The sequence below is a fragment of the Peromyscus leucopus genome, chromosome 6 (genome assembly GCF_004664715.2).
Source record: "Peromyscus leucopus breed LL Stock chromosome 6, UCI_PerLeu_2.1, whole genome shotgun sequence".
Taxonomy (NCBI): domain Eukaryota; kingdom Metazoa; phylum Chordata; class Mammalia; order Rodentia; family Cricetidae; genus Peromyscus; species Peromyscus leucopus.
This window is the reverse complement of record NC_051068.1, coordinates 36,857,242-36,884,372: the sequence shown is the minus strand read 5'-3', so window position 1 is coordinate 36,884,372 and position 27,131 is coordinate 36,857,242. Positions and strand designations below refer to the sequence as shown.

Sequence of the window (27,131 nt, the reverse complement as noted above, 5' to 3'; positions counted from 1 at the left end):
TTCACATTAGTGACTGACTAATAAAAACCACAATTAACCTATTATCACCACAGCACATGGAATTAGCATGACCTCTTAAGTTAATCTTGCCCAATAGGCTGAAAAATTATTATCCAAATTAGCTTCTTTGGACTTTTTAACACTTGCTCAAACAACATAGTTGACCAGGGATGGTGGGCTATGCTTGTAATGCCCACACTGAGAAGGTAGCTGTGGGAAGACCATGGTTTTATAGCAGCTTAGATTACACAGCAAGTCTTGAAAAGCCAAAAGATGCAGAGGTCATGGAGGGGTGCTGCTTACTCACTTGATTCACATGTTGCTCAGCCTGCTGCCTTATAGAACCCAGGACCACCAGTCCAAGGATGTCACCACCCACCACAGGCTGGGCCCTCCCTGACTGATTACTAATTGAGAAAATGCCTTACAGCTGGACATCATAAAAAAAGACTCATTAAAAAAAAGCTGAAAAAGTAAAACAATAAGCAGAAAAGCAGAGAAAGAATGCGTTTATAAAAAGAAAAAGGACAAGCAGGTATGACTCATTCTTTCTAATACACACAATGTTTATTATTTTAATTCTGAATTTAATTAATTAAATTTAATATACATGTGGGAAACCTGACTAATGATGACAGGCTCATAAAACTAGTCACAAATAGCCCAGACAAGTTAGCCCCAAAAGGCTGCACAGAAAAATTACATATCATACAGCAATCATTCCCTGTCCACACATCCTGAAAAACTGGTTTTCACTTTAATGTTTTTCTCTTTGAGTTAGGAAAATCTTCCTAAAATATGAACATCTTTATATACAAAGAAGCCGTGTGGTAGGACAGAGGATTTCATCTTGCTTACGTTTTCTTTTTGGAGGAAATCATGAAAAATCTGCCCTGAACTTGTTCTGGAATTCTAAAAGGGAGCTAATTTGTAAAGTTACCCAATTATTTCTTTATTTGAAAAAAGAAAATAGTAAGGTTCATGAGCAAGTCTGGGGCGTGTCCTGGGGGCGTGTCTTCCCACGGGAAGTGCTGTAAAGTTGGAGCAGCTCCTCAGAACCAGTTAGACTGGTCCATCACCCTAGAGGGTAGGAAAAGAAAATTAATTAATTAAGATGCCCTTCCCCCGCCAACTGTCTCCCTGCTCTAACCTTCCCCTAACTCTTCTTCCTTTTGACTTCTCTTGTCCATTAGTGGTTTTCCTACTGAGTGCTTTCTACAGTTTGCTGACTTAAGTTTCAGACTTTAATCTGTGGCTTGTTGTCAGTTAAAAGCATGGAAGCTTCGTTGTCCTCTTTTTTTGTGTGTCGTTGATGAGTAAACACAATTTTGATGAAAGAAGTACTTTGTTGGAAGCTGCAAGGAACCCAGAACCCAGGCACAGTGCTCCATTCATTAAGCCTATGCCTTCTTCCTGCGTTTAACACAGTGAGTAAACAATTACAAGCATCATATGCTGAGTCTCATGAGTGCAAAAACCAATGTGTAGCTATTACCCTGCAGTAGGCACTGAGCTAGTAATGTTAGCCATGGAGCTGATGCTCCCATTTTATAAGTAAACAACTCAAGGCACGTGGTCGCTAGTTCACCCAGTTCTCGCAGCTTGGGTGTTAAGGAAGCTTCCCATCTTTCACTTTATTTAAGGACCATGCCAGACTCTGGAGGCTCTCAGCTTGAGTGCATGAAAGTTGACCTGCCCTTAAGCGAGGCAACAGGCAGCCGGGACAGCGGGATGCTGAGAAGTCAGTCACCTTGCTTAAGCTGCTTGACAGCAGATGTGGAAGTGGACTCTTTATGAACCATGTTACTGGGGTAGGGATGAAGGAGGGAGAGGCAAGCTTCCCACAAGAAAGGACGCCCCGTGAGAGTTCAGGACTGCTCAGGTGTGCACTGAAATGCGAGTGGCCGTGTTTCACAGTCTCCGAATCACTTTTTAAGAGCTCAGAAAGGGAGGGGTAACTAATATTGATAAACCAAGGATACAGGTGAGACTATTCAGTGTGCATTGTATGTCCCTTTAAATTTTCTGTTGATTTGCTTTCAAAATAAGAAAATTGGAGAGGGGTCTAAAAGAAGGAAAGAAGAAAGGAATTCTGGTGATTCACTCATCAATCCCCTGTGCCCACAGGCTGAAAACTACGAATCTTCCCGATGTCTCTCTGCTATCAATGATTTAGTCATTATATCATGAAAATACAGTCTTGGCAAATTAAATACTGTGAAAAGATTCAACATACTGGCATTTATGGGCAATGACTTTAAATGGACAGATATCCTTAGATTTAGCAAACTATTATTAGCTATCAAGAAGCAATTCTAGTCTTAATAAATTTGGAAAGGAAGTTTACCATCCAGCTAAACTACAACTATCAATTTAGCTGGCTTTAGGAAGTACTCATTTATTTTGAACGACTGTGAGATTTAAATGTTCAATATTAAAGATTTATTTATTTTTATTTTATGTGTGTGGTTGTTTTGCCTAAATGTATGTATGTGTATTACTTTTGTGTCTAATGCTGGAGAGGCCGGAGGAAGGCATCAGATCCCCTTGAACTGAATTTAACAGACAGTTGTGAGCTACCCTTTGGATGTTGAAAATCAAACTTGGGTCCTCTGGAAGAGCAGCCAGTATTCTTAATCACTGTGCCATCTCTCCAGCCCCACATGCTCAATTTTCTTAATTGCTATCACAAAAGTTCTTTGTTGGTTGATAACTGGTAATCAGCCTTCCCAATTGTTTAAAGATTAAAAAAAGACCAGGCATGGTGGTGTATGTCTTTAATCCCAGAGCTCAGTAGCATCTCTGTGACTTTCAGGCCAACCTGATCTACTTAGGGACAATTTTAGGAGTCAGTCTTCGTTTAAAATAATTCCAACTTCATGCTTTTCATTGGATTTTTTTCTATTCAGTTATTATTTTATTTTTTAATTGCATATTATTTAATGTGTAAGTTTTACATTGTATTTTCGAATTACTCCCCCCACACACACACATATTGGGTGCTGCTAATGGAGCCTTATGCATGCTAGGCAAATGTTTTACCACTGAACTGTATCCTTAGTCTAGTGTTTTCAATATTATTATAGTTTTAGGGAGAATATACATATGAATTTCCATATGTTAAATATAAATAATTTAAAAAGCCTGAGAAGATATATAAAAAATTATGTAGCTTTATACAGTGAAGAACCTAGGAGAAATTGGGTGAGTAGAAGGTAAAGGGAGTGAGGGAGACTTTCTAGGCCATTATATATTTTTATGGATGTGTCTTCACAAATATTTTCATATATTTATTGCTTACTTGAAATGTAAAAAAATACTGTTTTATTCACATCTCAATCTGTTTATAATAAATGTGTGTGGATCTAAATTGATCTAATTTGGTTATGTGTTGAAATAATCAGGCTGTTTTATTATCTATAGATTTGTTTCTATTTTTTATATTTTGTTATTGATATTTTATGATGGAATTTAGAAAGTAATCTAGACTGATCTCCTTTCTTTCTCTTCTTGTATAAGAAATTGTCTACGCTCTGCATTGATCCTTTTCATCAGAAGTGAGAATTCTAGCCTAGATGTGATATAGTCTGCAAGGAACACGCCCATCTGGCAAACACTTCCTGGGGCCCTTCTATAAATGTTTTACACACACACACACACACACACACACACACACACACACACACACACACACAGAGCTAGGTGGGAGGCTGGGAAGTGTGGTCAGTTTCATTCTGGGCACATTACTCACTACATGCGCAATAACACGGCACTGCTGTTTGTATGAGCTGCGGGAGCCCCAGAGTGGCCGCGTTTTTCCCAGGCAGCCATACTCTCTACTCCTTCATCTCATGGTGATCGTGGCCTAACTGGGCCTCCTTTGCTCTAAGAAGAAACAACAGCATCCTGACTTACCCCACAGCAGCCACAGCACTGGCAGTCTCCACAGATGGTTCCCAGGAGCCCATTGATCACCTGGATGGCACAGAGCACCATCTGGATCCCTCCAATGACCAGCAGAATGGAGAAGAGGGTCAGATTCCAGGGGACCACATCCTGGGGCTGTGTGCACTTGCTCCACAAGGCTTGGTCATTAAGATAATCACTGCAGGTGACAGGGAAACAGGAGGAAAAAGTCATTTGTCAATGTGTGTGATTCCTTAGACTAGAAATTTGCCATTACCATTTCTCTTGTGCAGGACAAGCTCTGTGATGAAAGACCCCATAATAGCTGTAAAAAGAACCCAAGCATATCTCCCTGGGTATACCTTCCATGCAAGTTGCTGTCCTGGACACTTCACATCTTTACTTGTTGATTCTTCACAAAAACCCAGGACCCTTTTTCTTTCATTCTACAAACAAGGATGCTGAGGCATGGATACTTCACGTGACTTGTCCCAGTCACAAACATACTAATAGCTTCCTCAGGCACCAGGCACACAGGGCACAGATGTACACACAGGGAAAATACCCATACACATAAAACAAAAACAAAATTTAAGAATAAATAGGGATTTAAAAGACAGTTCCACCATTAAGAGTTTGTACTGCTCTTGTAGAGGATCATAACCACCTATAAACTCTAGCTACAGGGGATCTAAAGCCTTCTTCTGGCCTCCACAGGTACTGTACTTGTGCACACATTTCCACAACACACACATATATAAAAAAAAATAAATCTTAAAAAAGGGCTGATTTTAAATAAGTTGTAAATGTGACTCAAATATATTTTTGTTAGCATATAGGAATTCCACACAGGAAAAGACTTAAATTTTGTATACACTTTTGAATCAAGAGACACTGTAGTGTTTCCATTTTATGTTACCTGTATTGAGAGAGCTTGTTACAATCTAAAGGTGAGATATCTTGAGGGAGAAATGAAAAGTATGGTCCCCTGGAGACAGTGGGTGGGAGTTGTGAGGTCACAGGGCTTCTTACATGCTAACAATCATACATTAGCCCCTCCCCCTTCCTTTACTCTCTCCCACTTCCAGGGCCTCAGTGGGAAAGACCTTATTACTTTTGGGTCTTTGTGATGACCTCTGCTTCTTAGGAACTCTTGGGTGCACTGTACTCCTCCTCCAAACATTTTGGAAATTCTTCAAAATGACAGAAGAAGCCCTGAGGCTGAGAGAACAGCGGAAGAAAGAGAAGGAACTCCTTTGCATTTTTTATAAAGGTGTTGCATAATTGGGAACAGAAACCAGGGTAGAAGACTACTGGGTTAAGGGAGAAGTAAAGAAAGAAATTAAAGACTTACTAGAATTCAATGAAAGTGAATGTACAACATACCCAAACTTATGGGACACAATGAAAGCCATGCTAAGAGGAAAGTTCATAGCACTAAGTGTTTAACTGAAGAAATTGGTGAGATATCATGCTACCAACTTAACAGTCCACCTGAAAGCTCTAGAACAAAAAGAAGCAAGCATACCCGAGAGGAGCAGACAGCTGGAAATAATCAAACTGAGGGCTGAAATCAATAAAAATAGAAACAAAGAGAATAATACAAAGAATCAATGAAACAAAGAGTTGGTTCTTTGAAAAAAATCAACAATAGACAAATCCTTATCCAAACTAACTGAAAGGCAGAGAAAGAATGTCCAATTTAATAAAATTAGAAAGCAAAAGGGGGACATAACAACAGACATTGAGGAAACCCAAAGAATCATTAGGTCATATTTCAAAAACCTGTACTCCAAAAAAAAATTGGAAAATCTAAGATAAATGAATTATTTTCTTGATAGATATCACTTACCAAAGTTACATCAAGATCAGATAAACAATTTAAATAGACCTATAACCCCTAAGGAAATAGAAGCAGTCATTAAAATCTCCCAACCAGAAACAACCCAGGGACAGAGGGTTTTAGTGCAGAATTCTATCAGTCTTTCAAAGAAGACCTAATACCAATACTCCTCAAATTATTCCACAAAATAAAAACAGAAGGAACATTGTCAAATTCATTCTCTGAGGCCATAGTCACTCTGAAACCTAAACCACATAAAGGTTCAACAAAAAAAGAGAATTACAGACCAATTCCCCTCATGAACATTAATGCAACAACAACAACAACAACAACAACAACAAACTTAATAAAATATTTGCAAACCAAATCCAAGAACACATCAAAAAGATAATCCACCATTATCATGTAGGCTTCATCCCATAGATGCAGGGATGGTGCAATATATGGAAATCAGTCAATGTAATCTACCATATAAACAAACTGAAAGAAAAAAACCACATGATCATCTCATTAGATGCTGAAAGAGCCTTTGACAAAATCCAGCACCCCTTCATGATCAAGGTCTTGGAGAGATCAGGGATACAAGAGACATATTTAAACACAATAAAGGCAACTTACAGCAAGCCGATAGCCAACCACAAATTAAGTAGAAACTCAAAGCAATTCCACTAAAATCAGAAACAAGACAAGGTTGTCTGCTATCTCCATATCTATTCAATATAGTACGCTAAGTGCTAGCTAGAACAATTAGACAACTAAAGGAGATCAAGGGGATACAAATTGGAAAGGAAGAAGTCAAAGTTTCTCTATTTGCAGATGATACGATAATATACATAAGCAACCCCAAAAATTCTACCAGGGAACTCCTATATCTGATAAACACCTTTAGTCAAGTGGCAGGAAACAAGATTAACTTAAAAAAATTAGTAGCCTTTCTATATACAAATGATAAATGGGCCAAGTAAGAAATCAGAGAAACAATACCCTCTACAATAGCCACAAATAATATAAAATATCTTGATGTAACTCTAACCAAGCAAGTGAAATACTTGTATGACAAAAACTTAAAGTCTTTGAAGAAATAAACTGGAGATGAGATCAGAAGATGGAAAGATCTCTCATGCTCATGGATTGGCAGGATTAATATAGTAAAAATGACTGTTTTACCAAAAGCAATCTACATATTCAATGCAATCCCTATCAAAATCCCAGCACAATTATTTACAGACCTTGAAAGAACAATACTCATCTTTGTATGGAAAAACAAAAACCCAGGATAGCTAAAACAATCCTGCCCAATAAAATAATTTCTAGAGGCATGTCCATCCCTGACTTCAAGCTGTACTACAGAGCTATAGTAACAAAAACATCATGCTATTGGCATAAAACAAACAGGTGGACCAATGGGATCATACTGAAGACCCAGACATAAATCCACACACCTATGGACACCTGCTTTTTGACAAAGTAGCCAAAATTATACAATGGAAAAGGAAAGCATTTTCAACAAATGGTGCTGGTTTAATTGGATGTCAGCAAGTAGAAGAATGCAAATAGATCTGTATCTATCACCCTGCACAAAACTCAAATCCAAGAAGATCAAAGACCTTAACATAAAACTAGATACACCAAATCTGATAGAAGGGAAAGTGGGAAATAACCTTGAACACACTGGCATGGGAGACAACTTCCTGAATAGAGTATCAATAGCACAGGCACTAAGATGGACAATTAATAAATTGAACCTCATGAAACCAAAAAGCTTCTGTAAGGCAAAGGATACCATCAATAAGACAAAACAGCAGTCCATAGAATGGGAAAAGATCTTTACCAGCCCCACATCAGACATAAGGCTGACGTCCAAAATATATAAAGAATTCAAGAAACTAGGCATCAAAAAACCAAATAATCTGATTAAAAATGAGATATAGATCTAAATAGAGAATTCTCAGTAGAGGAATTCAAATGGCCAAGAAACATTTAAAGAAATCTTCAACATCCTTAGCCATCAGGGAAATGCAAATCAAAATGACTCTAAGATTCCATCTTAGACCTGTCAGAATGGCTAAGATCAAAAACACAAGTGACCGCTCATGTTTGTGAGGATATGGAACAAGAGGAACACTCCCCCACTGCTGGTAGGAGTGCAAACTTGTACAGCCACTTTGGAAACCAATATGGCAGTTTCTCAGAAAATTGGGAATTGATTTACCTCAAGACCCAGCTATACCACTCTTGGGCATAAACCTAAAGGATGCTTCATCATACCATAAGGACACCTGCTCAACGATGTTGATAGCAGCGTTATTCCTAATTGCCAGATACTGGAAACAATTTAGATGTTTCTCAACCAAAGAATGGATAAAGAAAATCTGGTACATTTTTACAATGGAGTATTACTCAGCTGTTAAAAACAAGGACATTAGCAATTTTTCTGGAAAATAGATGAAATTAGAATCATCTTGAGTGAGGCAACCCAGACCCAGAAAGACATTTACTCATGTATTTATCCATAAGTGGATATTATCTGTAAAGTAAAAGATAACCATCTTAAAATCGACAGACCCAGAGAAGCTAAGTAACAAGGAGGGCTCAAGGTGGGACGCTTCATTCTACCTGGGAAGGCAAAATAGAATAGATTTCATGGGTGGACTAGAGGGTGGTGGAGATGGGAACAGGAGGGATCAGGTTGAGGGGGTGGAGGAGGAGAGTATTGAAAGAGATTACTGGAAAAAGAGGGTATTTTATGGTGAGGTAGAAACCTAATGCAATTGAAACTCCCAGGGATCTACAAGGGTGAACCCAGCTAAAATTTCTAGCAACAGGGGATACATAATCTGAACTGGCCATCTCCTATGACCAGGCAAGACTTTCAGAGGAGGAACTGGGATACCAACCCAGCCACATAACCTTCAACCTACAATTTGTCCTGCCTACAAGATGTGCTGGGTAAAGGTGGTGCAGAGATTGTGGGGGTGGCCAGCTGAAGACTGATCCAGCCTGACACTCATGACAGGAGAGGGAGTCCACCCCTGACCCTGCCTGGAGGGCCGGGACCCAGAGGTTAGACAGCCCAGAGACCTAGGATAGAACCAAACATGACTGGAAAAAAAATCAATGTAATGATGACTAACGATATTCTGCTGTACATTGGTGCCTAACCCAATGGTCATCAGAAAGGCCTCACCCCACAGCTGATGTAAACAGATGCAGGGACCCACAGCCAAACATGAGGTTGATCTCAGGATATTTTGAAGGAGAGTGGAAGGAATGATTGTAGGAGCCAGAGGGGTCAAGGACACCACAAGAAAACCCACAGAATCAACTACCCTGAGTTAACAGGGACTCAGGGAGACTGAACTGATAATCAGGGAGCCTGCAGGGGACTGACCTAGGCACTCTGTATGTATGTTACAGTTGTGTAGCTTGGTCTTCTTGTGGGTCTCCTAACAGTGGGAACAGGGACTGTCTCTAACTCTGTTACCTGCTTTGGGAACCTATTCCTCACACTGGGTTGTCTTGTTCAGCCTTAATATGAGGGGAGGTACCTAGTCTTACTGCAACTTGGTATGCCATGTTTGGTTGATATCCATGAGAGGCCTGCCCTTTTTCTGAATAGAAATGCAGGAGGAATAGGGGAGCAGGAGGAGGTGTGGGGGGAAACTGGGAGGAGAGGAGGGAGGAGATACTGTTGTTGGGGATTAAAAAAAAGGTGGTCTATAACTGGAGACAGGACCCAGGGCTTAGCACATGCTAGGCACTGTCACTGAGCTATGTCTAGCCTCGTTTTGTTCTTCATTTAGAAATGGGATGTTGTTCAAGCCTTCACCTTTGATAAGTGCAGAGGCTGCAGTGGCTTGCTGTGCAGATTTGTACTTCTCTGTAAACTGGATTTGAATAACATTATCAGGCACATTGTAGGACTATTGAGAGGCTTACATGTGCTGGTAAGATTAAGGCTTTTACAACAGTACATAGCAAGCAACCAATAAACACGAATGTCGTCATTATTTTACTTAGTCTATGGAAAGAGCATTGGCATTATTGTGGTTTCAGATGAAGCTAGGCTTAAAGCTAGACTTCCTGCTTATTAGGTGGATGTTCCTTACTAAATTAGCTACTTTTCCTTGGCATCAGTGTTGCTATCTGTGACATAATGAGAATTCAGACATAATACACCTCCTTCATAACACTACATTTCCTTTATGTCAAGCACTCATCTGTCTGTAGTTATTTCTCTCTTCACAGTTTTTTTTTGTTTTGTTTGTTTATTTTGAGGCAGGGTCTCTCTATGTAGTTCTGGCTATCCTGGAACTGGCTATATAGGCTAGGCTGGCCTTGAACTCATGGAGATCCTCTTCCTTTGCATTCTGAGTGGTGGGATTAAAGGCATGCGCCCTCACATCCAGCCTCGTCTTTACCGTTCTTAAATGTAGTGACTACAAAGATTAAAACTGTACAATATTTTGCAGGCACGCTTTTGTAAAGAGCTTAAGATGCTAAGGTGGAATAGTTGGCCCATGGTGGCTAGGCTTGTGGGACGCCTGCCTCTCACCACGTCCTCAGACTTTAGTCTCTCCACAAGCTCTCAGGTTCATAGAGATCCAGAGAACAGGTACAGTTTGAATGCTATGTAACCTCTAGATGAGAGGGTCCTGGATTTTCTATGGACCTGGCAACTCACCGTGTGTCCACACCTGTGAGGCAAAGGGAGCTGAGGAAAGAGATGGGGACCCCTTGTGAGGCCAAGGCAGTGCCACCTCTTCAGGAGAAGCTCAGACTTCTCCTCCTGTGCTCAGGCAGGGATTCGGGAGTCGATGCAGTGGGGAGCAGGAGTGGGTTGGCACTCCTGGGCTCCAGGCTTCCCTCTCCCGAAGCCCTGCACCCACATGCTGCCACTGTCTGCCCATTTGCTCTTCTTCTCTTTAGGACCTTATACCCCCAAGGGACGTCTCCACGACATTTGTTCCCACACCCAGCACAGAGAGCGTTCAGTGCATGAGCGGCTGTCACTGAGCTGGCCTTGATTGGCACTGGGGGTCCAGATCTTTCCTGTCATGAGGAGGTGTTGCCTGGCATGTATTGCCTGCATAGAAGTAACCTTCGGTAAGTACTCACTGAGAGAATGAACATACCTATTCTGGAGATTAGAAAGTTGAGGCTAATATTTATTCAATATAGTACTAGAAGTTCTAGCTAGAGCAATAAGACAACAAAAGGAGATCAAAGGGATACAAATTGGCAAGGAAGAAGTCAAACTTTCACTATTTGCAGATGATATGATAGTATACATAAGTGACCCCAAAAACTCTACCAGGGAACTTCTACAGCTGATAAACTCCTTCAGTAAAGTGGCAGGATACAAGATCAACTCAAAAAAATCAGTAGCCCTCCTATACACAAATGGTAAAAGGGCTGAGAAAGAAGTCAGAGAAACATCACCCTTTACAATAGCCACAAATAATATAAAATACCTTGGGATAACACTAACTAAACAAGTGAAAGACCTTTTTGATAAGAACTTTAAATCTCTAAAGAAAGAAATTGAAGAAGATATCAGAAAATGGAAGGATCTCCCATGCTCATGGGTAGGTAGGATTAACATAGTAAAAATGGCAATCTTACCAAAAGCAATCTACAGATTCAATGCAATCCCCATCAAAATCCCAACACAATTCTTCACAGACTTGGAAAGAAAAATACTCAACTTTATATGGAAAAACAAAAGACCCAGGATAGCTAAAAGAATCCTATATGATAAAGCAACCCTTGGAGGCATCACCATCCCGGACCTCAAACTCTACTATAGAGCCATAGTAATAAAAACAGCTTGGTACTGGTATAAAAACAGACATACGGACCAATGGAATCGAATTGAAGACCCTGACATTAATCCATGCACATATGAACACCTGGTTTTTGACAAAGGAGCCAAAACTATACAATGGAACAAAGAAAGTATCTTCAACAAATGGTGCTGGCATAACTGGATGTCAATATGTAAAAGATTACAAATAGATCCATATCTGTCACCATGCACAAAACTCAAGTCCAAGTGGATCAAAGACCTAAACATAAATCCAGTTACACTAAACTTAATAGAAAAGAAAATAGGAAGCACTCTTGAACGCATTGGCACTGGAGACCATTTCCTAAATAAAACACCGACAGCACAGACCCTGAGCACAACCATTAATAAATGGGACCTCTCAAAACTGAGAAGCTTTTGCAGGGCAAAAGACACAGTCAATAAGACAAAAAGACAGCCAACAGATTGGGAAAAGATCTTCACCAATCCCACATCTGACAGAGGATTGATCTCCACAATATATAAAGAACTCAAGAAACTAGACATCAAAGCACTGAACAGTCCAATTAAAAAATGGGCTAAAGAGCTAAACAGAGAATTCACAAAACAAGAACTACAAATGGCTGAAAGACATTTAAAGAAATGCTCAACATCCTTAATCATCAGAGAAATGCAAATCAAAACGACTCTGAGATACCACCTTACACCTGTTAGAATGGCTAAGATCAAAAACACCAATGACAACCAATGTTGGAGAGGATGTGGAGCAAAGGGAACACTCCTCCACTGTTGGTGGGAATGTAAACTTGTACAACCACTGTGGAAATCAGTATGGCGGTTTCTCAGAAAATTAGGAATCGAACTACCTCAAGACCCAGCCATACCACTCTTGGGCATATACCCAAAGAATGCTGATACATACCATAAAGATACATGCTCATCTATGTTCATAGCAGCACTATTTGTAATAGCCAGAACCTGGAAACAGCCTAGATGCCCATCAACGGAAGAATGGATGAAAAAAATGTGGTACATATACACAATGGAGTACTACTCAGCAGAGAAAAACAATGAAAGCATGAAATTTGCAGGCAAATGGATGGAACTAGAAAAAATCATCCTGAGTGAGGTAACCCAAACCCAGAAAGACAGTTATGGTATGTACTCACTCATTGGTGGATTCTAGATATAAAATGAACAATCAGACCACAACCCATAGAACCATAAAGGCTATATATATATATAGCATGGAGGTCCCTAGGACGACTGTGGCTTATAATAAATTTCAGTTTTACTCAATTATTGAAAAAAAATAGCCAAATGAATAGAAACACATGAACTATGAACCAAAGGCTGAGGGGCTCCCAGCTGGATCAGGCCCTCTGAATAGGTGAGACAGTTGATTGGCTTGATCAGTTTGGGAGGCATCTAGGCAGTGGGACCAAGTCCTGTGCTCAATGCATGAATTGGCTGTTTGAAACCAGGAACTTATGCTGGGACACTTGGCTTAGTCTGGGAGGAAGGGACTGGACCTCCCTGGACTGAGTCTACCAAGTTGATCACAGTCCTCGGGGGAGGACTTGTCCTGGAGGAGGTGGGAATGGAGGGTGGGCTGGGAGTAAGGGGAGGGTGTGGGAGGGGGGAGAATAGGGGAACCCATGGCTGATATGTAGAATTGAATGGTATTGTAAAATAAAAAATATATATCACAAAAAAAAAAAAAAGAAAGTTGAGGCTAATAAATGGAGGTGTGTGGATTTGATTTAGGTCTGCAAAATTCCTAAGCTAGTTCTTTTACCATTACACAAAGCTATATTTGAGAAGTTATAGAAATATGATTATTTATGAAACTCACAGGAATTGTGGAAGTGATTTATGCCTATTATGCTACTATATTCTTACTGGAGCCTATGGGATAGACTCTGTTGTCACCTCGGTTTCAGAGAAGACATGAGTGATATGTGGCAATAATCTTGATTATGATGCAGTAGTCTTAACTGATAGTTCAGGAAGAATATTTAATTGTATTTGGTTCTGGATCCAGCCACCATGTGGAGGTCTGTGCCCTATACTCAGCTCTTGCATAGACCAGAAGAGAAACAATAAAAGTGTCCTGTGTGGGTACCTCTCCCCTGCAACTGAACATTTGCATCCAATGCTCTTCCCCCTGCATCCTCCTCAGTGGCTAAGATCAAAGCTTTAGGGTGGCTCAGAGTCTCAGAAAGGAAGAGTTGGGTGAAAGAAAGTTCTATACAAAGGGACGCGAAGCAGAACTGTTTCCTAGCAGTTCTCTTTCTCCTAGGATACCTCTCTAGTTCCTGAGAAACTGAATTTTACGTTCCAAGCGGGGATCGCAGAGGCCACCTTGGGAACACTTGCCACTTCCCCTCACTCCTAATCCGGGGTAATTTCTTCTTGTACAGTGAAAAGAGATGGGAGAATCCCAAAATCTTGTCCCTTCCAATAAGGTTGCCTCTGCTGTTCTCATTCTGAAATATCACCTGACACCTGACTAGTCACTGTGAGAAACAGATAGAGTGACATCAGATGAGAGCATGCATGAGAGTAAACCACAGGAAGCAGCTGGGAGGAGAATGGTGGAGAACAGGCCTCCTCCGAAGCACAGGTACACAGCACTCTGAAGCATGGTTTCCTGTTTTTACCTCTGTTGACATTTCTGGTGTTATCTACAGGGGCAATGGCCACTCGTCTGACCTTGTCATTGATTCCATCCCAGGGCATGAGTTTGCCTATTCCAGGGGAGTGTGAGCGGTCTTTCCCATCAGAACCTCTAGGCTACTGTATTGCTTTGGAGTGGTGCTTTGCCCCATTGTATTTCCTTCTCTGCCCTTTGTCTTTGAAGGCTGATTGACATTAAGTGCATGGAGGGCAATGTTATTCACACAGCAGAACACAACAGGAAGCTATGGTTGACACTGCAAGACAGTGTTGATGGAAGTAATAGCAGAAGGGTCCTTCAGAAAGACATAACCCACTGCTTTCCTGACACCTACTAGGGGACGGACTGAGCTACTGACAAAACATCTCAAGAGAAGGCTCAGCGTGCTGATGTCTGAATTCTACATTCCTCAATCCAACCCTATGGTGTTGGCGTCTCAACCATTCACTGCAAGGTATGAAGGTTTTCCATAGCAAAACAAACAAACAAAAAAACATCTTGGAGTCACTGCATATGATGTGCAGGTGATAGATCTGTGCTTGTTTAGTTGTGAGAATAGGATTGGGGTACTTGCTGCCTGTAAACACACCAAGACCATCAGGTCAGAGTCAGTGTCTCCCACCTCCCCAGTCTGAAGACAGTTCTCGAAGTTTCTAAGGATCATATTGTAAATGAACGAACAGTAGTTTAAGTTATTACAGTCATCCCTCTGCATGTTCAGGTACCACATATGTAAAGTTGATCATAAATAACTGATAAAATTGCATCCATAATGAACATGTCATTGTTCTCCAAGCAAAATGGTGTATCAGCTGTTTGCATAGCATTTACATTGCATCAAGTATTATAAGCAATACGCAAATACTGTTATAAGTCTGTGCAAGGTACTTGTGCATCAACAACTACAGATGTCCTGGAGCCTTTGAAGATGCTGAAGGACAGCTGTTTATTGGTATACCACATAGTTATTTTTAATGGACCCATTCTCTATGTGCTAGAAGATCCAGCAGCCGTATTTCTTGACCCCCAAGGATGTTCAGCCACTGTGCAGAATAGAGGGTCTGAGATAATGAACAAATGAGAAGCGGTCCAAACTTCTCAGAGGACAGAGTGTCGGTATCTAACAGAACATCTGCCACAATAGAAATGTTCTATACTTTTACTATTCAACACAGTAGCTACAAGCCACAAGCACATAGTGAGTACTTGAAATATGGCTGTGTAATTGTGGAATTTAATTAAATAGGAATTCATGCATTCTGCTGAGACTGTCACCATTCTATGTGGCAGGAAGATTCTGCTTATGCTACTGAAGACTATGAATCTAGATGTTCTACACTCTGGTCCCAGGCACACCCTTTGAGGACAAAACTATTAAATACAATCTGCTAGTGTTTGGTTGTGAGTTGCAACACAACAAATTTTTCTCTGAAAGTTAAGGTGGACTCTTCCTGTTATTTCTCTTGTGTTTGTCAAAAGGACAATCAGAGGTGAGGTCTATACAAGTTCTCTTAAACTCAGAGTCATCTTTGCTTCGAGGGGCAACATGTTGAGAATACATAGCAAAGGGGCCATGACATCATGTTCATTGTACAGTGGAGGCTTACCCATTATGGAAGGGGTATCCCCATGTGCTGTTGCTCATGAGGCATTTAGGACCCCTGTTGATGGAGACAGCTGAGACGATAAATGAGTATCCAGCACCCAAGAATCCAATCACAGCAAACAGTGTGGAGGTGAACATCTGAAAGGGAGAAGAGACACCAAAGTTCTTAGGCTGTGCAGATTGCTTCTGCTTGGCTACACTGCTCAGCAAACCTGCCCAGCCTGATACTAATGACTAATGACCATAGGGTAGGAGTCATTTGTGATTACAGGTGGACTTATAGCTCTCTCAGATGAAACTTTGTGTCATGTTCCCTTTATTACTCCACTCCCATCTTTTCACTTATTGATTGATTGAGGACTGCAACAATGGCTGTACCTCCAGATCAATATATATATATATATATGTATATATATGTATATATATGTATATATATATTCATATATATGATGAGAATAAAATCTATAGCACCAATATGTAAGGCCAAGCTGTTACAGGAGAAAAGCATCTTGGGATTAGTAGCAAAGTTAAAATTTTTCTGGTCAAGTGTCCTATGTGGCACACAGATCTTGCTTATGCTGCTGAAGACTAGGAGTCTAGAGGGTCTCCACTCTGGTCCTAGGTACACTCCTTGAGGACAAGGATACCATCTTCTTTCTATATGATGGTGGCCCTTAAAATATCTGAAGGTCGCCTCAACAATGCTTCACTTTTGACAGTTTTCTCTTCTATGTTAAGCAACCTCAACAACTCCAGTTCAAGATATTTTTATGTGAAAGAGATTAATTAGTAGTATAGATAGGGTAAGATGGTTTTGCAGTAATAATATCAAAATTGAATTTTAGAATGCAAATGACAGAAGCAATCCTGGAGGCCATTCAGGCTAACTCCTGTTTAAGAATAAAATGTTTAGGATTAGAGATATGTAGAACTTCTTCAGTCTCCATTCTAAATTAGAAATAGCATGGGTGTAGTGGGTCACACCTTTAATCTCAGCACTCAGAGGCAGAGGCAGGCAGAACTTTGTGAGTTCAAGACCAGTCTGCTCTATGTTGTAAGTTGCAGGATATCTGGAGCTATACAATGAGGCCCTCTTTCAAAATAAAGGGAAGTATGTGTGTCCAAGCAGACATGAAGGATATTTTAATCTGTTAATGGCATATAGTGTATATAGTAACAAAACCACTAATATCAAAGAAACATGAGTATGTTTAAAATAAGTGACTGGGATAAACATTCCAGCTTAAAAGATGTCAAATTTGTTTTCTACTCCACACTGTGTATATAAATGTGTTAACTGTATGTCTATAAGTGCATGCTTGTGCATTAATGTTGGTAGGTGGTTTTTGTTGGAAGCTTTGTTCTGGTTGTTTCCTTTTGGGAAAATAAGAGACAATTCTGTACTCGGTTTTCCTTTTTTCTTGAGGTATTTATGGTCTTACTGAATCTGTGAGTTGGGTTCTGTGAACCCCTGTGAGATCCTGTTGGGTGCATGGGAGCTTACTTAACTGGCTTCTTGTCTGCCTTTGTGGCTTCTCCATGCCACCTCCAACAAAATCGCTGTTCTGTCACACATAGTTAGGTTATTTAACTCTAGGAATGGAGAGAATGTTCAGCATGATGAGTGAAATCTTAAATTTAGGGCAGTTTTTTCTTATACTGCCTCATCTTCTTTTAGACAAAGATGTAGGATGGTCTGGAAAAACTTGCTGACATGTGCTAGATTGCATTCTCTTCGAGATAGACTGGATTCTCTCCCAGAAAAATAGATTCTATGTTAAAGGGTCCCTCACATCTTCAAACTAGCTGAGAGCCTTCAGAAGCCACAATTTCTTCTACAAAGATGATTAAGTATTTTTAGAATTATATTTTAGTAATTTTGAAGACCTCAAATACCACTTGGTGCAACCATCCCAACTCTACCTAATAAAAATGACTTGACTTGATGAGAGCCTTCTGTGCAGATGCGTAGAATGTTTATCCTTTCAAACGCCTGTGACGGGGCTATTATCATCTATACTTCCCCCACAACAAACTGAGATAGATAAAAATCAAGACAATAAATATTAAAGTAGTGGAGCTTGCTTCCAAAGCCTAGTCTTAATTTTTTTTCAACAAGGTCTCATGTAGCTCATGATTCTCTTAAGTCCCTAGGTAGGTGAGGATGACCTTGAACTTCCAATCCTCCTCCCTCCACCTCCTAAGTACTGAGCCCATTCATAGTCAAGTCACACATTTAGAAGGTGGCAGAGCTACATTAAGAATCCAAATTTCCTTCCTCCTAGCCCAGTGCCTTCTGTAGTGGGTAGCCATTCCAGCTTTGGTCTGGAAGTTCTAACCCCCACTGAGGCTTTGGTAACTATCACGCCTACAAGGCTGGGCCAAGAGAGGGCCCTGAAGACCAGAGATCCGGATGCGCCACCTTCTCTTGGTTCTCGGACCATGGACGCTAGACGTAGACCAAACAGAGTTCTCCAGAGAACACTGCTGGACTGCGCCACGTCTTACCCAGACCCTGTAGCCTATCCCTTTATTTGTGAGTTACCCCACAAAATAAACCTCCCTTTTGAGTATGTGGAGTGGCCTTAATAATTTCACCAATAGTCTTCTACCTACTACCCATGCAAATGTGTAGCACACCCACACCCTTACATTTCCACACTCCATGGCTACCAATGTGGGACACTGTATTATTTTCAAGTTTTCTTGTGAGTGAAATTGTTTTTTTCACAGACATAAAACAAAATTAAAATTAAAATAGCTTTCTGCTTACTTGATCTCCCAGTATTGGCCTATCCTAGGCAGAAATCATTAAACTATTACTCACTGAATATATAGGAATCTTTGAATTGTATTAAAAAGGAGTTACATTTCCAGGAAAGGAGGTTGGTCTCTTAGGAGACCTGGTTGATACACTCTCAGCAGCACTGGACCAAACAAGAGTGGAGGGATCCACATCTAGTAGGAGGCTCCTTCAGCTAAAATAACCCAGGATTTCCACACCCAGCAGGTAGTGAAAGGAAAAATTCAACTCATACTATTCCTCCTGAGAGTTCTGGGTAAAAGAGTTTAGGTACCCCCTCTAAACATGTCACCAGGCACATGTCTGGTCATACACAAGGTGAGTCTTTACTGGAGATGCTGTGAGCAGTAGAATGTCCCCCCACCCTCTTCAAGATAGGGACTTCAGTAGCCCAGGCTGGTCTTGAACTGCCTATAGATTTTTATCACATTATAGTTATGCAACCATTGTCAATACTTGTCATTAATTTGAAATTCTGATAGACTTGATACCACATCTTATTATTCAATGTGTTAGTATAAAAGCACTTCTGCTAACATTTCATTGGCTGTTTTAATATTTTTTGAACCCTTTAATGTAATGAATTTCCTTTAAAATCCAGGGAATGTTATTTTACGTATTTTTCAAAACTGGACACAATGATGCCTACCTATAATTCATGATCCTGGAGGTGGAGGCAGGAGGATCAGAAATTCAAGGTCATACTTGGCTATATGTCAAGTTTAAACCAGCCTGGGATACATAAGACCCTGTCTAGAAAAAAAGGTAAAGATTATTTTGAGAGGGTGTTCATATATAATTTTCACCTAGACTGTAAGAGGATAATGGCAAAGAGTGAGTACAGAGGTAAACACATCCCCATTTAGGAAAATGAGAAGTCAGATTAACAAAAACCATCAACAAGGGGATGGTGTTCCCTTTTATCAAAGCGTAACCATTTGAACTTCTCTTAGACCACCTCTGACTAATATTAATTTCATATATAATGTGAATGTCCTAGCTTAAAGAAAATACAGAAGATATTAACTTTAGCCTTGTACTTTGTTTAATTTTACATATTTAGTATGTTATCATTCCAACATTGTAATTAGAATAAAATATGTGTCTTTTTTGTATCAGTTCTTTGGAATACAGTCATAGTTTGCATAGATCAGGCACTCCCCACTTCCTCAGTAGACATACGTGGCTGCTATGTTGAAAAAACTTCATCTAGGTCATTTGAAATTTTTGGCAGTAAAATGTTTTAAAATTCATGGATCTGGTATTCGTGGACTTCATGGCAATACTTTCTCTCAAGAATGAAGGAAATGTGACACAGAGAGAAATGTAGTCATTCTTAAGTGAATAGATTGGGCTTTATTTTGCTATATAGTGTATCTGAAAAAGAATGGGGCATGGGGTTACACATTTAGAGGAGAGTGGTATGTTCTATTTTGAGTTCCAGTTTGAAATACCCCATCCTTAAAAAGAAATAAAACAAACACTCTAATTTTCATAATCTTTTAGAGCAGACAAATCACATCATGTTGCTTTAATTCATATCACATAAAAAAGTCCTAAAAAGTTGTCAAGTTCACTAGTTGGATACATTATCTTTTTTATTTTTATACAAGGTCTCACTATGTAGACAAGGCTGGCCTAGAACTCACAGAGATCCACCTGCATCTACTTCCCTATGCTGGGATAAAAGGCTAGTGCCACCACATCCAGCCAGATATGATCTGTCTTAAAACCAGCATAGATTAAGTCCCATTTATCATAGGTTTTATGATAAAAACTTCTTTTATTAAATGGGAATTTACTGAGATCAAATTAAATATGTTAGGGTAGCCACTCCCAAACTGATAATATTTAAAGTGAATAGGCAAAAGATCAGGGACAGTTTCTGAGGTGGTGCCTCTTGAAAGCAGCTCTGCCTGCCAGATTTGGGAGTCCAGAATGGTAACATTCATCCTAGCTTTTGCCCTGCAGCATGCTTTATCTCCCTGAAAGGAATAAATAGAAAAGAGGGACACTATTGTGTCATGATCATGGGTATGAGTTACAGGTAGCAGGAGCTGGCTCTAGGTCCTGGTTTCTCCCACATGACCTTGAGAAGTTAATCATTCTGCCTCGTTTCCTCTTCTATAAAACAAGGTTCAATAATAATAATGAGTAAGGGAACCTGTTTAGTAGCGACTAGTGATTCCTCTAGAAGAACCAGATATTTCTCAGGGTTAAGTTGAGAGTGAGCTATTAAATAATACCCAGCATGCCACTCACTGATAAGACACCAGGGATCTTTTGTGCTTATTCTCAGGAAAATTTCTGTGATGCTATAATACACTCAATACCTGAATATTAGTATGTAATAATTTATTATTATTATGCTGTAATATTTTATTTTTGTGCCCTCACATTCCTTTCTACAAATACAAAATGCAAAAGTCTAGGGAGAAAAACAAAAGTAAATGGATTTCCTCTTAGATTGTTGTTTCAGAAATACATTCTGCAGTCAAATGCTCTACCACTGAGCTATCCCTCAACAAATACACTCTGCAGTCAAATGCTCTACTGCTGAGCTATACCCCAACAAACACATTCTGCAGTCAAGTGTTCTACTGCTGAGCTACATCCACAAACACATTCTGTTCACATTGCTAAACATGCATGCACACATTGTATGCTGTAAAAGCTTTTCTTGAAACAGAGGATAAGAAAGTCCTGTAATCAGATACCATCTAACTCATGTTCACTTTATGACCTCCCTATCAGGGTCCTGGGTTTCTTCACTTATAAAATGAGGACTTTATTGTGTAACTCAAAGGGTTTCTGTAAGGGTTAAGCCTGAGAAAGTATAAAAACCCCCTCTCACCCCTCCTGGTATTTTTTACTTTATTCGCCCGGCAATTATTTCCCCAGAGTTTATATGTCTTTGACGCCGAACACTCACCTGGGGTTTCTCTCCCTTTTTGTTACACTAATCTTTCTCTGATTCTGGTAATGTCTTTCTGAAAGTTAACAAATGTCATTTCCATGATCCAATTTGCAACAGGGCATTTTACTGTTTTGTTTTGTTTTTTTCTTTAAAATTTTGATACACTGGGGACGAAACCTAGTGGCTTATGCATGGTAGATAAGCATTTTACTACTGAGTGTCATTCCTAGCCAAAGAAGATCATTTTTTGAAGAGTAGAGAACAGTAAAAAATGTAGATTCACACTTTAACTTCTTACTTTATGATAACACATCCTTTAAAAGCATTGCGTTTCTTGAGTTTCCTCCAATCAACTGTTGGAAGAATAAAGAGCTAGATATCCAGGATCTGTCTGTAGGGGGCAGTGGTGAGCTGAGCACAGGAAGACGCACTGACTCAATTGCTCACAGATGCCTTATGATGAGACCAAGATCTTCCTTCAAAAAGTCAACCACATTGCCCTGCCTGGGTGTGGACATCTGGATTTATTACCTGATAAAGTTAAGAATGCTGAAATGTCTGCCTTGCCCCCAGCTATCTCCTTTATCAATCTACTTTTCATCCCATCATTAAAGACGCTCAACTTTGAGTCAAGTCCAAAGTTTCTAAATGGCCCTTTACTAAAGTGAACGAGTTGATAAAATTAGTGAGTTGTCCCACTGGACCATGAGAGATCAACATTTTCCAAACATTAAAGAGAGTACAGGGGGCAGTGACCACACAGACAACCAGTTAGAAGTCACTGAGACTCTTAGGCATGGGAAGATGAGGGTGTGACCTAAAAACAAACCCAGGTCAGGGCTTCAAAGGCCACCCTGAATGGTACCTGCTCTTACTGTTTTTCCTGGCTCACATTTGCCTAATTTATCTGAGAGAGTTCAGACCTGTGGGCTGAGCTGCTGTCTCCTCCCCTCACAGGGGCCTGTTGGGGGTTAGAGATGAGAGGGAGAGAGAGAGAGAGAGAGAGAGAGAGAGAGAGAGAGAGAGAGAGAGAGAGAGAGAGAGAGAGAGACAAAGAGAGAGACACAGAGAGAGACAAAGAGAGAGACACAGAGAGAGACACAGAGAGAGACAGAGAGAGGATGAGGGAGAGAGGGGGGAAGGAGATAAAGACAGAGAGACAGAAAGAGATGAAGAGGCAGAGAGAGACAGAGAGAGATAGACACACAGAGAGAGACAGAGAGGGAGGAAGGGAAGGAGGGAGACAGAGACAGACAGAGACAGAGAGGGACAGAGAGACAGAGGCTGCCTAGCTCATTTTCTCAGATTTCCCAATGCAACTATGAATTAGGTAATTTCAAGGATGTTTATAGGTTACAAATTCACTTTATCTCCATAGCTACCTACCTTCCAATTCTTGCTTTTTTATTACTGAGGGACAAGAATGGTGTAAGTTCAGTGAACATTTGGGGAATGTTCTAGAAAAACATAACAGTGCCAGTGGAGGTAGGGGAGACTGCCGCTCTGGCTTCTGCTGTGTTTGCTCATAGATCTTTCTGCTGGCAGGGCTTCTCAGAGCTCCACAGACAACTGGGGCAGTGTTTATTTGTAAGGAAATGCCTTAAGTATTTACAAAAATAATTCAGATGGTTACCATCGTACTGTTTAAATGATGATGCAGCTGTGTGTGTGTGTGTGTGTGTGTGTGTGTGTGTGTGTGTGTGTATGTGTATTTCTGACAATATGTCTGTTAACTGCCTCACTTGGTGTCCCAGAGCCTCTGAACAGAAGGAGTACAGCTACAAAGCATGGGACTTGGACTATAAATATGGTCTTGGAGGGGAACTGGGACACTATCAGGTTCCAGCAAGCAACCAGTTTGGAACCCTAAAGCCATGTCAGCACAGGCCATACCAACATAGGATAGGCTATGGTTGTGCTGTGAGGCCAGTGATACTGGGTTAATTTTTTTGTCATTTGAAAAGAAGTAAGACATACAGATGTATTTTGTGCACTCATCATTGTTTAAAGAACAAAAGCATCCAAACCAAGAAACCGGGGTGCTGACTATTCAGCCACGGTGCCCTGGTTGGTCTCCAGTAGCTAAGCTTAAAGCCTTGGATTCCAGTCTGCACAGCTGGTGGGTAGGGTGTGGCCATCCTCAACCCTCTCCAAGGGCAGATCCCAATTGGAGGCCTCAGGAGCCCTGGTAGATGATATATATCGACCAGAACAAATATTTCAGAACAAGTTTGCTCAACTGTACTGGGAACAACACGAATTTCTTGCTGTATTCTTTACTTCATTTATATCTAATGAAATTAAAGTTTTGTATATAATACACTGAACACAGTTTCAGTTCTCACTGTATTTATAGAGAAACCCTGAAACACACAAGCAAGCCTGTGCACCTCTCAGCCTGCACGCCTATTGTTTTAGCAGCCAGTCATCATCTAGTTCTGCCCAGCATCAGAAATGCAAAGACAGACTTCTAAGATGTGGTTTTTCTTTATTTTCATTCAAATTCCTTAACTGCTACTTTTTTCAAACCTTCATCTCCAACTTATCTTTCAAAGTTGACAAATTATAAATGGTCCAATGAAAAAAGTAAATTATATAGCACTTATTTTATAGTTAATCATATGAAAATATTATCAAGTATATACAACATTTGATACAATTATACCAAATGAATTGTTGCCATTTCTTACACTCTTCATAAATGATGATTTTAAATGCTGAAATGACAATTTTCAGCACTTACGATGATTTTTAGAAGTGATATTCTATGAATATGATGCCATACAAAAAACTTCAGTGTGTTATACAGAGCACAACGGTCTTTTGTGTGTGCTTGGTAAATACCTTCTTTTTTGAATAAATGGACAGATGATGGTGAGAAAGAAATGTCAAGGTGGTTCTGTTTCAGAATGGGCAGATAGACTTTCAAGAATTTAAAGTGGGCTTAGGGGTCACCTTGATGGGAACACGAATCCTGGGTACCTGGAGCAGGAGCATCCTTTACTCTTCATCAAACCCAGGGGCTACCTTCATCATACTTTTCCTCATCATATACCTAAATGTTTAATAGTTTGTAAGCCAAGTGTTTTATTCATTTATATCACTATTTTGAAAGAAAAACTGAAATTTTTAAGCAAACATGAACATAGCGCTATTAAATTTTAGTCACCCAATGTTGCTTGTGTTCCTTGTGTTGGATTGTTCTTCCTTTGTTAGAAGGGAGGTTTGATGGTTTAGAAACAGAAAGGACTTATCCCCATCAAAATAAGACTTTCTTTTCTTTACAGAATGAAAGCAACTGGAAGATAAGTGAAAGAAAACATTCTTTGTTGTTTGGACACACATATCTATGTACCAAGGTTTGGTCCATATCTAGGGAATTCTGATCCCGTCCAACCCGCTTATGTTACGGTTGGTGACTTGCCCAGTTGCAGAAATGGGACCTGACCTGCATGCCGGCATTCCTCATGCTCCCCTGGGAACATCTATGCCTCCCTAGTCTCCAGTTGACCAACTAAAAGATGGATGGCCACATGAAGCAGGAGAGGAAGCTGAAATCCTGAGGCAGATTCTGGGTGGCAGTGCAAAATGCTGGGCCTCCAGAAATAGTGCCCTTGGCTGTGGTAAAGAAGGGAGCTTAGGGAGCAATTAGGGAGGGGAGATATAACATCTTTTATACTGCCCCAGGTCTCCTTTAATGATGAGGCAACTCAGGGTCAGAAGAAAGATATGATTGGTTCAAGTTCTGGTGGCTTCTTAGTGGCAAAGGGAAGCCTGTGGCCCCACCTCTGCCTTTTTTTATGTGGCGTCACTCCAGTTCCAAAGCTCTAACATTGCTGGGTACTTGTAAAACGCAATGTCTCTATACCTCTGAGTAGGAAGGTTGTGGAATTTAATGTATTTATTCTTATTATTCTGTACCAGTGAGAATCAGAGCTTAATCCTGTACCCGATGTCCCAGGAGTCTTGGTTGGGGCTGGTCACTTGTTCGTCCCACCCGTGCAGCCCAGCACAAGCCAGCAGTGAACCCCAGAGCGATTCTGGCGACTGACCCCATGACAACTCACCGCAAATCGCTTCCCGCAGCCCTCATTGCCACAGCATCCGCAGCAGTCATTGTTTTTCAGACCCAGGAACACCAACGCCGGGAAGATCATCTGTCAGCAAGAGAAGTGCTCAGAGTGTCTGGGGTGGAAGGGAAGCCCGAACTTCTTTCTGGCCAGTGAATACCTCCGATTTCAGCGCGTAAGGAGGCAGGCAAGACCTAACAGCTCTCACGCCTCCCGGGTAGATAGGTAGTTTTGAGTATGGGGGTTCTATTTGGCCTGACCGACCAACTTGTGTGAGGAGATTTTAAGAGCGGGCATCTCAAGTTTTCATTTAAAGGGTGGGTTAGGGCAAGGAAAAGAGTCTTGGTGTCATACTACAACCTGGAGCTCCCACCCGTATTGGAAACAAGGGGTCAAGAAACGGTGAAGTCTTGACTGAGAGCTAAGCAACAACTCCTGCACCTCTCTGCATTCTAACTCGGTCCATTTACAGAAAGCACTGTGTTCTGTTCATGATTCTTATTGGCACTATTTTATTGGAGTAAAGCAATCAAATGGATGTTAACTTGCTTCTCTGGTCTCAAACGTCCTATGATGATTCCAGCCCAAGCTTGGGGATGAACCACTTTAATAAACCAAGGTCTCCCTAGCCGCTAATAGGAAGGGGAAGCATATTAAGCCACTACTTTTCAGTACATAAAGGTTGTTGGTTGCGGAATGGCATCCCAGGTACTAAGAACCGAATGGAAAAGGGTGGGAGCAGGGGAATTCTCTTTTATGGGAAGATTAACGTTTCTGTACTCACCAAGACTCCGCTCCCCAGGATTCCTCCGAAGTACCAGACCTCTTCTGAAAGGTGGTTGTTGTCATCTATCACCTTTCCTCCGGGGAAGAACAGCAGGATATTCGCCAGGAGGCCAAACACAGCCAGGGGAATGAGGGTGCCCCCCAGGCACTTGGCACAGCCCCCAGTGCACATGCTGGGGTGGCACAGTAAAGCACAGAGATCAAAGGCTCCTCACCACCTGCTTCACGGGTCTCCACAGAGGTTTTGGCAGCGCGTTTCAGTAGCTGTACTAGGTTCAGTAAGAAATTTGGGACCAAGTGTCAGAGCTCTTTGAACCGTGTCCTTGGAGTCTATTCACGTCCCAGCTACAGCAGGCCCTCAATGGCGATGGGCATTTATATCCCTGACCTGACGTCTTTTTTTTTCACCCCCATAAATGAGATTACGTTCTGTGCAATCGTTCAATTGTTTTGCCATGGTGACCAATAACCTCTGTTAATAATCCACCAGCACAGACAAGACACTCAAGTGGTTGCAACCGAAGAGAAGGCTGGGGCAGGCAGTGTGTAGCACTGTTCCTTTAATATCTCCATGTCCCTGCCCAAATAAAGAAGTATTCCCCCAGGCACCACATAAATCGCTCTCATAATCCACTAACATCCTGATTAATGTTATGCCTCCCAAGCACTGAATGATCTGCCTGGCTCTTCTTTGGTCTTGTTCACAGAAAG

The 27,131-nt window shown here is 40.8% G+C and overlaps 1 protein-coding gene across 1 annotated transcript; it reads right to left on the bottom strand.

The window, feature by feature from the left end:
• Positions 1-538: 538 nt before the first annotated feature.
• Tm4sf4 (transmembrane 4 L six family member 4) lies at positions 539-26,915 on the bottom strand. The gene is made up of 5 exons (XM_028882136.2): positions 26,419-26,915; positions 25,632-25,721; positions 15,846-15,982; positions 3,916-4,105; positions 539-1,080 (listed from the first exon to the last, which is right to left on the bottom strand). The coding sequence occupies exons 1-5, from the start codon at positions 26,590-26,592 to the stop codon at positions 1,063-1,065; spliced, it is 609 nt and encodes a 202-aa protein (XP_028737969.1). The 5' UTR covers positions 26,593-26,915; the 3' UTR covers positions 539-1,062.
• Between the last annotated feature and the right edge of the window lie 216 nt (positions 26,916-27,131).